General features: G+C 39.4%; 1 protein-coding gene across 4 annotated transcripts in view; it reads right to left on the bottom strand.

The window, feature by feature from the left end:
* The window catches only part of lrp8 (low density lipoprotein receptor-related protein 8, apolipoprotein e receptor), a 181,186-nt gene that overhangs the window by 28,451 nt on the left and 138,635 nt on the right, over positions 1–14,100 (bottom strand). For all 4 annotated transcript variants that reach the window (XM_067596388.1, XM_067596390.1, XM_067596389.1 and 1 more), the window contains exons 10-13: positions 8,486–8,657; positions 5,411–5,635; positions 3,505–3,623; positions 1,297–1,436 (exon numbers count right to left, since the gene is read on the bottom strand). In XM_067596388.1, the coding sequence (XP_067452489.1) occupies positions 1,297–1,436; positions 3,505–3,623; positions 5,411–5,635; positions 8,486–8,657 (656 nt within the window). The remainder of the gene's footprint in view (positions 1–1,296; positions 1,437–3,504; positions 3,624–5,410; positions 5,636–8,485; positions 8,658–14,100) is intronic.

The following is a 14,100-nucleotide window of genomic DNA, read 5'->3' as shown; positions in this document are numbered from 1 at the left end:
CTCTGCTCTCGTCGGGTTTGTCTTTTCCATCTTCCACACCATCTATACTTGATGGGCTATAACAGACTAACTCACTCCTGCCTCAATAAATACACCCAAATTTGTTTCATCGATTGCTGTATTCTACTGTGACTCTACGGTCGTCAGCCCTTGAAAATATAATTGCTTCTCTGGGTTTATTCTGTGACTTTACTGTACTTTTAAAATATCTCCATCTGTCGTTTCTTTTCAGTCTCATCCCAGTCATCCCAGTCTTACAAACTCGTTCCTATTAAACCTTGAAAATGTACAGTCGAGATTACAGGTTTCCCTTAATGACATGCAGTATTTATTAAGCATTTATTTAGTCCACCATCACTTAACAAAGAAGATAGCAAAAGTTTAGTCAAAGGGAACACTACAACAGCACAGAAAAACTAATGTCCAATGCTTAAATTTGGTGCACAGAAAATCTAAAAATACACAGCCTAGATGGGAATCTACAAACCACCCATGAGACATAGATACGGGAAGAAAGATCTATTTTTCTGTGCATATCTCAGGTACCTTTGGAGGTCAAATAAGGACATTAGCATCTAGTTTGCCAAGTCTAAGAGTGGGAAAATAGAAAAATATATGTGTACTGTATTTGAAAGGTTATCAGTCCTCATTTTCTTTCTTAATATAGTACTCATTTTTATTTATGCTGTTTAAGCGAGCTGGTTTGAGATTGATTTTATACACTTGCCAAAATTGGTTGTATTTATTAGATTAGATTTTTATTAGCCTGATATTTTCTTGAATTATGATACTTTTTATCTAGCTGAATGAGTGGTATTTTTAATATATACATTTTATAGGGCAAAAACATTAGTGTTGGCCTTGTGTATTTCAACAGCTAAAATGTCAGACTGTGATTGATTGCTTGTGGAAACTTCTAATATCCAAGACTGACTATTCAACTGCTTAAGAGAACCCTTATTAATAAAGAACAGATTATATTTTGCAAGAGCGAGGCAAGAGTATGTGTGACTTGCTTTTCACAACATGCCAGCATAAATTCAGTGCAGCATAAAGGCAACAACTACCTTGAAGGTAGGAAATCAATCTAAAAATGTCTGGTATGCTCTGCTAAATAGGAAACGCTGAAGAAGTAGAATACAAAAGCTATCTTACATAAGCATAGTTTACTTTATGAAAAGACGTTTTAGTGCTTGTACAAAGTATATTGAGAGTCTTAAAGCTTTCCGATACTGCTGATACCACTGATGGTTTCACTGATACTTGGGCTGTATTGTAATCTCAATCCTCCCGTACCTCAAAGACAGTGAGAGCGAAGGGGTGTCCCAGGTGATGATGGGAGGACAGCAACACTTTGCGGTTGTCTCCATTCAGATCCACGCTGGACAGCAGGTGCAGCTTGGAGTCCACCCAGTACAGACGCCTGTTGGACAAGTCTGAGAATATGGAAGTGGAAGAAAGAGAAAGAGAACAAAACCAAGGAGAAAAGGAAAAAAAAAGGCACAAGAGGGAGACGAATGGAGAGAGAGAGGTCATTCCAAGAGAAAAGGCCTAGGGTGAGAGGTATATGAATGTAATGGCCCAGTAGCTACACCATCAATCTTCTTTGACATGACGGCTGAGGCCCTTGCGCTGAGAAAACACAGATGTGATTGTAATATTGCCGGTTGACTTCTTTGCTGGGGAAAATATATGTGCCCTTGAGCAAATTGATTAGTCTTGCTGGACTTGTTTTAAAGCGAAACTTCACTGTTTTACAATTCTATCTCCGTGTGTTTGTCCTAAATACTGTTTACTTCAGGACTGCACTATTCCTGTCTCCTTGCTATGTGGATATTGTAGTGCCTTGGTAAGCTTGAAAATGTAGAGAATCCACTGCTTTTGACAGCAAAGGACAAAATCCCAGTATGACATTGCTTTTTTTTGGTTCTAGTTTAAACATAAAGAAGAATAAGTAAGCAAATCAAGACATTCCTCTCAAATGTAACCCTTACCCTAACCAATATACTACATACATTTTTATAAAGTAATTTTATATACATTAAATCAAATGATATGAATCTGGGACATCTTTAAAAAGTGAAAAAGAAAGAATAATGTTGACATTTATTTAATTTGTAAATTAAATACATTATTTGGATGTTTTTGACTGGTTGCCAGTTTCAACCACTTTTCACTCCGGGGTGAAGTGAACATAAGTAAGCAGAAAAAAATTATTTTCTTGGCCAACATTGGATAAATTTGAAAGTATAAATTCAGGAACCATTTCAGAATGGCACAATAATGGCAATAACCACACTGTGATTTCCCTTCAATTTCAATTAGGAAGTCCAAAAATATCTACTTTACAAGCAGAAGTTCAATCACATGCAGAGCTGCAACGATTAGTTGATTCATCGATTCCTTGCCAACAATTAAACTGATGGCCAACTCCTTTGATAATCGATTAATTGTTCTGAGTCATTTTTTAAAAGAAAAAATGTCAAAATTCACTTGTTCCAGCTTCTCAAATGTGAATAGTTTCTTTAGTCTTTAGACAGTAAACTGCATATCTTTGGGTTATGGACTGTTGTTCAGGATCAAAGAAGATATTTGATTATATCACCTTAGGCTTTGAGATTTTTCATTTTTCACCATTTTCTGACATTTCATGGACCAACAACTGATCCAATTAATCGAGAAAATAATTGTCAGATAAACGGAAAATAAAATAATCATTAGTTGCAGCCCTAATCACATGCTATGAGGTCAGCCCAGTAAACTGAAAAAGGAACTGCGATATTTTCACGCCAAAGAAAAAGAGACAAATCACAGAGTCATTTTCATCCCCAACTTCACCTCTCCTGACTCACAATCACATGCTCTGTTCACTGCTCTGTATGAAATCAATGACCAAGGGAAAATAATCCACCTCCTTTCCCACAGCAGTGCGGCGCAGGTCTGGCCAACTCTTTCATTCCCCTTACTCTAAAAAATAATTTGTTTTCATACAGATGTAGCGACACCTCAATTCCACAGAGTGTGGCAACTATGTGCCTCTCTTTCTCCGCAGGCAAGGGCAGCTGAGAGAAATTGGCTGGTGCCGCGGAGGGAGTTGAAAGGGATGATGGGAGGTATCGATGGAACAGAGTGTCTGGCTTATTAATTCGAAGCCCCTTATTCGCTGGCTTGATTGATGAGAGCCAGACACAAATTGAGCTATAACAATAAGAGCTACTCAGGGGTTGCAGCACCCACACACTGTTTTCTACTTTCAACTCTCGCTGTTTGTCTCTCTTTGTTTCTTTCCCTCTCTCCATATCTGTAGTTGTCTCTTTCTTTGTGTTGAATTTACTCCAACCACTTTCTTCTCTCTCTCTCCAAAAGCATAATCAGCATTATAACTTTGTTTTTAAAACTTCTTTCAGGGATGATTTTCCTGTCCTGTATCACCTATAATATAATTTTCTCCCCCTCAAAGGAGCCTTTCATGTTCAAAGTTACACATTTTCTGTCTTTCCTTACCCAGGGTTATTCCATTGGGCCACTCGATGTGTTCAGACACCAGAACCTGTCGATCCACCCCGTTCATCCCAGCCTTCTCAATTTTGGCCTGACCTCCCCAGTCTGACCAGTACATAAATCTGTGGAAAGATAACCCAAAAAGTTAGATACAGTATGAACATTTCCAAATTCAGTAAAAGAAGAGCTTTAAAGAGACCCTGTTCTCACTATTTGGCTTATCTGGAGCCAAGACAAACTTTCTGACTGAATCTACTTTACTCTTTCTCACAATGTCAAACTCTGTCTGCATCTCATTTCCTCTCCAAAATCAAATAGTTTTTACTTGTGAAACAGGCCTTGAAGACACTGCAGGCAAGTAGATACTGTGCTAAACAGCAAGTTCTAGAGACTCAGACCACTTTTAAATGTGTGCATGTGTGTGTGTACCCATGAGAAACCTATGAATGCTTGGCTTCATTTGCATGTATTTGATGCTTTTTAGAGTTGCGAAAAGAGTCCTTTGGGGAACTCAAGACATCCAAGACAAAAGGGAAACAGGCATATAGAGCAGACTAGAGTCATATAAATTCTGCATATAATTGTTCAGCTGCTAACAGATAGAAGTAGTACTGCAAATTGTTTTGTTGTGGTGTAGTTAAAAGGTTTTAAGCGTCCATTTGGACAAAATATTGTTTCTCTGTAATTACAATGACTTTTCCCCTATTCAGAGCATGTTCAGCTTCCATCCCTGCTATTCTCTCAACCTCCCACTCCCTCTCTCTGTTCCCTGCTCCTCCACTGTTGTGGAAAAAAAAATCTTTCAGATAGGCCAGTAGATCTTCAGGTCCTCCACAACATATAATTATTTGAAAATAGTTAAAATACCCCAAAAAGTCAAAGATCAATTCAAACAATCAAGAAATACACTGAAACAGACAGAGTTCAGTGTAATTATAGATTTACTGTGTATCAAGTGCAATACAAGTAAACTAAGGGCTGGTTCATGAAGCAGACACCTAAAACTGACTGATGACAAAGCACTTTCATATCCACTGCAGCCAAATTCTAGGGAATTTCAATCATAAGATCATATGCTGACAAAGGCTTTACTCCCTTACACTCCTCACTACCATATAAATGCTCACATTTGCAGACATGTTATTTCCTTCTTGTTTTTTTCTTATAATGCTCATGCCTACAACGTGCTATCTTGTTTTCCCCCAGATATCTGGTCCTGTGCTGGCAGTTTAACCCACCACATCTTGTTGTTTTCCTCAGACATCAAAGGCTTTTTTCTGGCACTTTTACCCACTACTTCTACAACTTGGACTTACTGCATATCACATGAGTCTTCACTTCATGATCTGAGTAATCTCTTCATGCTCTGCTGTAGTACACACACACATTTCTATCTGTATTTGCTAGATACTTTCAAAAGAAAGCTTAAAAACTATCTCTTTACCCAAGCATTTAAGTAGCTTTGCACTTGCTCTCTGCTGCACTTTTAAAATGTGACATTTTAATTTATTGTATACATTCTATGCCTTAACTTGTTCTTATCATATTTTATTCCTTGATTATTATACAATCTATGTATTTTAGTTTCACTTTATCAAGTAGGTTTTTCTTTTTTTCTACATGCTTTTATGTCCTTTTCATGTAATTTTTGTAGTAAAACACTTTGAGCTGCATTTCTTGTATGAAAGATGCTATACAAATAAAGTTATTATTAATATTATTATTACTATTACACACACACTTCTATCTGTAGCACACACACACACTTTATTATGATCAACAAGCTGTAGTACACTTTCCTGCCCTTTTGCTCAACTCCTTTGCCATCCTCTCACACTCTCATCTATCTGTCCCAAACTCCCTACACTCTCCAAAATCTCCTCCCTCAATTCAATCTTCTCCCACTCACCCTTGGTGTGGATCCACTGCGATGGCCCGCGGCTCGCTCAGCTCGGTGGCTATCAGCACTTTCCTCTTCCGGCCGTCTCCCGTGGCGACGGAGATGCTCTTGTTGCCCGAATCGGTCCAGTAGATGTTCTTGTGGACCCAGTCAACGGCCAGGCCCTCAGGGGAGTGGAGAGAGTCGATGAGTGTCACCTGCTGCGAAGAGTCACTCGCCTTGTTGATGTAAGCGCTGGCGGATCGAAGAAAAGAGGCGAGTCAGTCAGTTCTACATGCTGAATTGTAATTTTGAAATACGCAATCGTTTAGGAGCAGGCAGAAAAGAGGAGACAGGATACTAAATCACAAAAGCCTCACTTGCTGGATTTGTTATTCTGATCTTCTTTTCTTGCGGAGAAAGATTTGTGGTATTCCTTATGGTAGATAATGCTATGTCAGGGGCACCCAAACCTGACACCTCTATAACAACCTCAGCCCTCCCACCAAACAGCCTATCACAGGGCGAATGAGTCTGTCTCCTTCTATCAGCAACAAAACAACTAGCCTCTTTCTCTGTTTTTGTCACTCTCCCCCTCTGCGTCTGTCTTTTCAATCTCTTTTCATCTTCCTCTTGCCTCCTTCGTGCTTTCTGTCCATTCCTCTCTACCTGTTTTCGCTCCTCTCTTTTGCCTTCCTCCCTGAACTCCTTCAATAGTGACACATCTTCAGACAAAAGCACATTATTCTCCTCTTTACATGAGGGCTATAAAACAAGACAATACAAGACGTCCTGGTTAAAAGGTTGGGAAAGGAAATATCTCAATTTATAGACCATCTCACATGTTAGCAAAGTGTACAAGACAAAACATATGGATGGGAAGAGCATCTTAATTTAAAGGAGAAGGCTTGCGTGAGGGGTGGGGTAGAGATGAATGAGCCTAGGACTTGGAAGCAGATTGTGTTGTTAATTGGGTGTGTTACTATTTGCCACCACAGACACCTTCATCCGCAGTGGGGTGGGGTGTTAGTGTGCTTCTGTCGTGCGATACATAATCGAAGGCTTCTCTCTCGTGTCCCAGGGTTTATAACATGGATCCAACACTTGTCTCTCACTCAGGGGGCATATTTAAATGAGTTCTGGACTTGGTTAAAATCCCTCATGTTGCTAGTGCAACTGTGTTGTATTAAGGAATTGTAAATCACAGACGGCTCTGTGATGAAAATGATAATTTTCAGAAATTCAATCTGAAACATACCGCTCTGTTGCAGCACGTATTTTTTTATAACCTCCATTCTATAATATTCCCTGTCTAATATAATAAGACTAACTACATCTCAGTGCTGACATATCACGCACAACACATTCCAATCACTCTAATATTTGACTTAACTAATACATACTTTCACACACTATTGATTTTATTAATAATAGTGGTATTTTTTAGTAAAAAATAGAGTGTGATGAACAGGCTTGGAGGATTGAGTAAAAGGAAGGCTAGAATAAGGAATGAGACAGAGACAGATGAGCCCAAGATCACTGAGCAGATTGCATCTTTAATTGGTTGTATTATTGTTTGTAACAGACATCTCCATCATGGGAAGAGGTTAATAAGTCATCGACCCGTAGCATGCTAATCACTGTGAATTAGCTTGGAAAACCACAGCGTCACGGTGAAGGCCGAGGAGGAGGAATCACTTTTAAATTCGCTTCTATTTTCCATTTGATTAAAAAAAAAAAAAGCTCCTTATCAGAGGAAAAACCACTTTGCTGGAAAGTCAAATGCCTGGGCAGGAAGTGTGATCAATCATGTCATTATCATTAACATTCAATACATTTTGCTCTCTAAAACAACTGCAAACAGTGGAAGAAAAATGCATACTTGAAACACTACAGTGTATGTGAGAAGCCAAGTACTAAAGAGGTGCCAAGAATACAGATATGTAGCTGAAGTGCACCAGAAAAAGCATAATCTCAAAAGTGGATGATCTATAAATTATGTACATAATTAAAGCTTTGAAAATCCAAAAAAGTTACATCATGCAAACAAAATGAGAAGCAAAAACGCCATGCATTGAGCTAATGCTAAACTTTCATGCTTTTGACTGTATATAAAAAGGGATTTCCACAACCAAGAACAACACAAAGAAGATTTAACAATTCCACTTGTTGCTGACAGTTTAGGGTGTCTGTGTGTGTTTGTTTGCTGCGTCAAAAGGAGAGTTCATTTGTCCTTTCTCTGTCACAAGAGGACTGTATCACTGAGTTCGTGTTGAAGTATGTGTATGTGAGTGTGTGTATGTATGTGTGTGCATGCAGATGAGTGATGGTGGTGATTATTGAGGCCGTAAAATTAGGGAGAGCATATGGCTCAACTGAGATGACAGAGGGCCCCTCCCACTACCTAACAGCCATCAGGGTGACACACACACACAAACACACAGAGCACTGTTGTATCTACTGTATGTGTATTTGTGTGTGTGTGCGTGTGAACATGTGTGTGAAGGACAAAGGCTCCACCTTTTACTGTCAGACAGATGAGCCCTCCAGGTATGACACACACATAAACACACACGCAGCCCCCAGGTGTGTCTATCTCGCTACCAGATGGTGTGACAGGTTGAAGCAGACAAGACGGATGGATAGAGGAGAAAGAGAATGACAGAACGGCTGAAGAACGAGGAGAGAGCGTTATCTAAACTTCCAAAGTCCTGGCTCTAGTCTGTACAGTGGCGTTTATGGTTACATACAGACTTCATTAACCTCTCTTTACACTTGTTTTTAGAGAAATGCTATTTATTCCAAATTATAATCCTATTCACAGTACTAAAAGGATACCAAGTGCTATGATAAGGATAATTATTTTTTAGGAAGAAGCAGAAATTACTCTTATTTTTATCACCATGACTCAGCAGCGTTCAGTGACACAGTAATGCAACAAAAGGAATTTATTTGCCCCTGGTTCTTGTCAAGGTCAAATGTGCACTCACAGAGTTCATGTAACCCAAAAATAAATCTAATTGACTAACACTTTTGACATTTTGTCCAACATGCATGACATGCTATGGCAGAGAGATGTGTGTATGTGTGTGTGTGTGTGTATACCTGTATATTTTCTGATGATATAGATCACACCAGAACATCTTGTTAATAGACACGTCTACATCCAGAGCCACGGCGTTCTTCAGTGTGGGAACCACCTGTGTGTATTCACTCTTCAGCAGGTCAATACGACGGATCTCATGGCGGTTGGTGAACATCAGGTACGGACTCTTTCCTGACAGAGGGGAAAGACAATCATGTCACCATCATGTATGAGCACTTTTCTTGAAGAATGTTTATTACCTGACATTGGCAAATAGGAACAGAGAGAGGCCACAAATCTCAAGATGGGGGGTGGAGACCCTTGAGGCCCGTTGACCTACTATTGTGACCCCGAAAGAGAACATTCATCATTTTCAATATTCTTTACAAGACAGGGCCATCAACAACACTGTCCATCACAAGTGTTTGTGTACATATGAGAAGGAAACCTTTGCTGATCTTGACAATTACCAAACATCCCAAACCTCTATTATAAAGGTTAACCTGCATGTCTAAATCTCTGCTTATGTGCAATCCATGCTGTTTCTGAGCCTCAGATAGACAAGGTCACATTGACTTCAGGCTTCAGTGCTGCTGACTGGCTGCATAGTTTGATCCAACTCTGCATCAAGATGTTTTACCAGGTCTACAAGACTTGGAAATTGTCCTGACTTGATATAAATGATAAGTTCGTCTGGGAATATTTTAAATTATCTTTGAAACATTCTGGCCGTTAAAACAATGGTGCCTACACATACTGTTGTTGAGAAACCATGGGTGGTGCCGAGTGTTGATTCTTATTCCCAAGAGAGAACATAATGTGAGCTAACTGAGGTCTTGTTTTGCATTTGTACTATTTAGAGCCTTAAATCATGCATTTTTGATGTTGTGAGCATAAATAAATAATCTAAATAAACCTTTTAAAAGGAAAATATATTCCCTACACACACACTCAGAGAACTTTTTTGTCACAACATAATGATGTTCACTTAATTATTCACACAATTATGCTCTGCAGGGAATAACACATGCAGTATGTGAGGTGGCCCAAACTAAAAGCATACAAGAGTTTAAAAGGGACACATCCATTTAAAAAAAACATTGTCTTTCAACATATGAGATTGTGTGTTCTCTTGCTGGATAAAGTAATGAAGCACAATGTGCTGCTGGATAAAGTAGCCAGACGACTAGATATGACACATTCTATTTTTAGTGCAACAGCATGTCAAAAATGTGTTTCTGGGTTCTCTTCCTCAGGTGCATACATTATGTGCTGTTCACTGGGACATCAGTTACCTCCGGCATATTTTCAGCAGGCTGAAGGTGAGCATGACTCAAGCATTTGAATAATTTTCATGCAGTCGACAAGGTCAACTCCGTCTTTAGTACATACATGCGCGAAAAATATCTCAGCGTGTGTGCACGCCTGCATACAGCAGAGATACCCAAATGCAAACTTACAAGGTATACACTTTTCTCTTACTTTAAGTATTTTCTGTCGGTCTGCCTGTTCCCTTCTCAATTTTTTATCTCTTTCACAGAGATACCCACCCTTCTCATTTTCTAGCTCCTTTCCTTCATCTCCCCTTCTCTCTCCTATCTTTCTTGTCACTCTCCACTGTCCAGTAAAGCAGAAATACCATGCAGGGCATTTAAAGAAGACAAAGCTGGGTAACACTGACACACACGTCATAGTCTCACACAGAGTCAACCATGCCTCGATAGGTTTCCTCAGCCCCGGTTTACTACGGGCTACTGCACAGGGAGAAAATATTACATTTCTACTACTGTTTGGATCGAATCATTTTCCTCAAACTACTAGGTTTGCAACCATCAATTTCACCTGCTGAGAGAGAGAGAGAGAGAGGGAAAGAGAGAGAGAAAGAGAGAGAGAGAGAGAGAGAGAGAGAGAAAGAGAGAGAGAGAGAGAGAGAGAGAGAGAGGCAATGCAAAAGAAGGAGAGAAAGAGGTATAAGTAAATGTGATGGATGGAGGTAGAGCTATGGGGAAATGAAGAGTAAGAGGATGTAATTAGAGAAGGGAAAAGAAGTAAAAAAAACATCAACAGATCAAGTGACAGCAGGGGACAGAAAGTCAGGTGTGTATAGAGAGAGAGAGAGAGAAAGAGAGAGACAGGATGAGAGAAGCAAAGGATATTTTCAAGTATGTGTAATAAGGTCAGATAGATCTAACTTTTCTTTCATCAATCCCCCTGACTCACTTTTTCAAGACAACTTCTCTTATCCCTCATAATTGTTGTTGCAGCAATATGTGCCCCTAAAGGCAAAAAAAAAGAAAAAAAAAAAGAAAAAAAGAAAAAAAAGCTGAGTCACTGTTTTCTTCAGACCATGGCACTAGAGATGTCTTCAAAGAGTGCAGTATTATCTCCTCCATAGAGCCCACCCGAGCAACAGCCATCTTCCTTAACAAGAACAGGGTCCCCTAGATATATTTTAATCTGTACTGCACGTTCAGGGCTGCTCTGCCCCGTTAGCCAATTAAGATAATGCATTGAAAAGATAAATATGGGCTGGGGAAATGCCGTCAGGCACTGCAGAGGCATTGATTTGATTCGCACCAAAGCAGATGTTTATGTTGTTGAGATATGCAAAGTAAGTGGAAAAATCCAACATAAAGACAGACGTAAAGGTCAGAAATAAAGGAATGAAATTCTGCAGGCTAATGGGGATGCTTAGGAGCAGCCAGTGTGAATGGACCCACACTGACTGAGGTTATTAGGATGATGTTATGTCTGGAAGTAGACACACACGTCTAAGTCAGCCATGCTCGTTATGCCACAGAGACCATGCTACATAATGATGAATAGATGGTGCGGCAGGAAACAGGAATGCCCAACTTGTGTCAAATGTCAAAAAGTCATCCCACTTTCTAGCATTCTTATGACAAAGCAAGTTATATAAAGCTTCATTATTCCATGGTGAAAGGCCTCCTGGGGAAATAGTTGAATTTCCTTCTACTGAATGTGTAACAAAGCTTTCAGTGTCTTATGTTTTTGTGCACCTGCATTATTAAATTATGATCTGAACAAGGCATAGATTTAAAAAAAAAAAAAAGAAACGGAGATGATAAATATGTAACTGAAAATTTGTTCTCTGAAATAACATTTCCGTGTTCCCACAGTCAGACAGAATAAAGTGTTATGGACTATTCTATTAAATGCATAAACTGTAAGAAAAACTTTAAGATGAGATTTGACAGTATTCCATAAAATCTTTGGTCCCATGGCAAAATCTTTTGACAATGGGGAAAATCTGACCACTGCTTTAAACCCCTTTTGAAAAGTGTGTGCTCAAACTGTCAAGTGTGTGGCACAAACTGCTCTTGGCACTGTGGTTAAGTCTGCAGTACACTGTAAATGAGAGAGGGAGAGAGAGAGAGAGAACAAGGGAAGGAAACAAAAGCAAAAAACAGAAAGCAGTTAGTAAATTTCCTCTGCATCGGTGTGACAGTGCGTCCTGCTGTGCCGTCACATCGTTACTTCTCTCTGTACCTGTCATAAATATTTATTTGACTGCTTGATTGCTTGATCGTTTACTGTTACTTCAACTATACACCCGATGTTACCCACAAATGTAAAGAATCAAGTTTTGTCCATTCCTATGATACATTTTAGGCTATTCATGAGGTTGCATTATGTTTTTCTATGTTTATATAGTTGACGCTCAAAGAGGCTGGTTAGCAGATGTTTGTTGTTTTGATTAACACTTCAAATCTGCAGAGAAGCCGTGCAGCTTTTTATCAACTCTGCATATTGTTCATTCCAACAATAACAATATAGAAGATGTTTTTTGTTCATATGCTCTGGTGTTTCTGTATACCGTTGACATGTTGCAGTATTATATGTGCATCACATGTTCTATAAAACAGATTTTCATTGGACGTTTGTTCAGTCAGATTATCATGTGATTAGAATACAGTGTATACAGCACTGATATTTAGTGTCTAGGTTCTGTCCTCATGAAACTTAGCACAGCAGAGGGGGGTGATGATGAGTGATGACTTATTATATTATATTATATTATATTATATTCCATCTGTGTCTTCCTCTTGGTCACTATTGCTACAACTCTGGTTTATGTATGACAGATGACTGGATGAGTCCAAAACTTTCTTAAAAAATGCCGTCTGTGTGGACTGGCCATTATTCTCACATCGCCCTTCTCTTCCTCTCTTCATGCCTCTCATACATAAACACCCACGCTTCCTCTCTCTCGCTCTCTCACACACAAACAATAATAACTCAAGCTGACGACTCAGTGAGTGGCATCACACCCATAAAGGTGTAAACACAAAAACAATGAATGCAATTAGTGTAACGCAAGGCTTTCTTCAGGGGGACTTAATGGACGCTGCCATGTACTAATACAAACACTCACTCATACACAGAGAGACACACACACACACACACACAGTCGTGTTTCCATCACTTCAGAGGACATTACATTGACTTACATTCATTTCCTGAAGACTTATCCTAACCTTAACTATAACCACCATGTGCCTAACCCTAACCCTTACCCTAACCTTAACATAACCCTAAACTAACCTTAACTTTAAATCAACTCTTCACCCTAAAATTAATGATTAACATTAAGTGGACTTGCTTTTTGTCCCCTTAAGGGACACACGACCCCACAACATGATTGTGTGTAAACAGATTTACGTCCCCACAACGTGAGGAATACCTCAGGAATACACACACACATACACACATGCACAAATACCAGCTTAGAAGAGGGAACACATTATGACTCCAACCTGGGACTTTATTTTTAATTAGCATTGCTTGTTCAATAGTTGCACATTACTCTGAAATTAATCTGCAAAGGATAAAACCCTGTGCTAGGATTAGAATGAAATGCACTTACTGTGCATTGGAGAAAGCATAGAGCAGAGGTTTTCACTCAGCTTTAAGTAGCTATTCTCACTATTATCTGCATAGGCTCAGCTGGCACCAACAACAGATAACACCAGTAGAAAATGCAGAAAAACATATGGCATCTATATATGGCATGGCGTGTAACTGTAAAGTGTGGAATGATGTTATGTTTTGCTGCGTGACACCAAGGGCATTTCGCAGCCTGAACTTGAATATGTGCAAATGATGTTGGCACTACGCACACGTGTCACATATCATCACAGAACATGACATTCCTCTTGGCCAGTCAGTCACAAAGGAATTGCATCTGTGCATGAATGTTGACGTGACTCTTCAAAACAACTACATGTGCATTTGTGTGACAGGAGTCTAAAGTATATATGTATGCTAATGTCCGTGGGTGTGCATTTGTGTGATTGGGCATCCGTGTGTGCGTCTAGGAATGAGTTCATGGCCAAATGCAGCTTCATTAAGTCCACATTACCTCAGCTTCACAAAGCAGGCATCTCTGAATTGATGGTCCCATCCCTATTTGTGCCTCTGAATAAATAAACCACAACACAAACAATAATACTGTCACGTTATCAGTCTCTCGCTCGCTTCGTCTCCTTTGGCATGCTACGAACATGTGCCACAATCAACAGTACGAATGTATCTTTGCATTACTTCATTGAGGAGAGAGAGATCCATACAGTGCAATGCACCCATCCATATATCCATCCATCCATCCATCCGT

The sequence above is a fragment of the Thunnus thynnus genome, chromosome 8 (genome assembly GCF_963924715.1).
Source record: "Thunnus thynnus chromosome 8, fThuThy2.1, whole genome shotgun sequence".
Lineage (NCBI taxonomy): Eukaryota > Metazoa > Chordata > Actinopteri > Scombriformes > Scombridae > Thunnus > Thunnus thynnus.
This window is presented reverse-complemented; position numbering and strand designations above follow the sequence as displayed.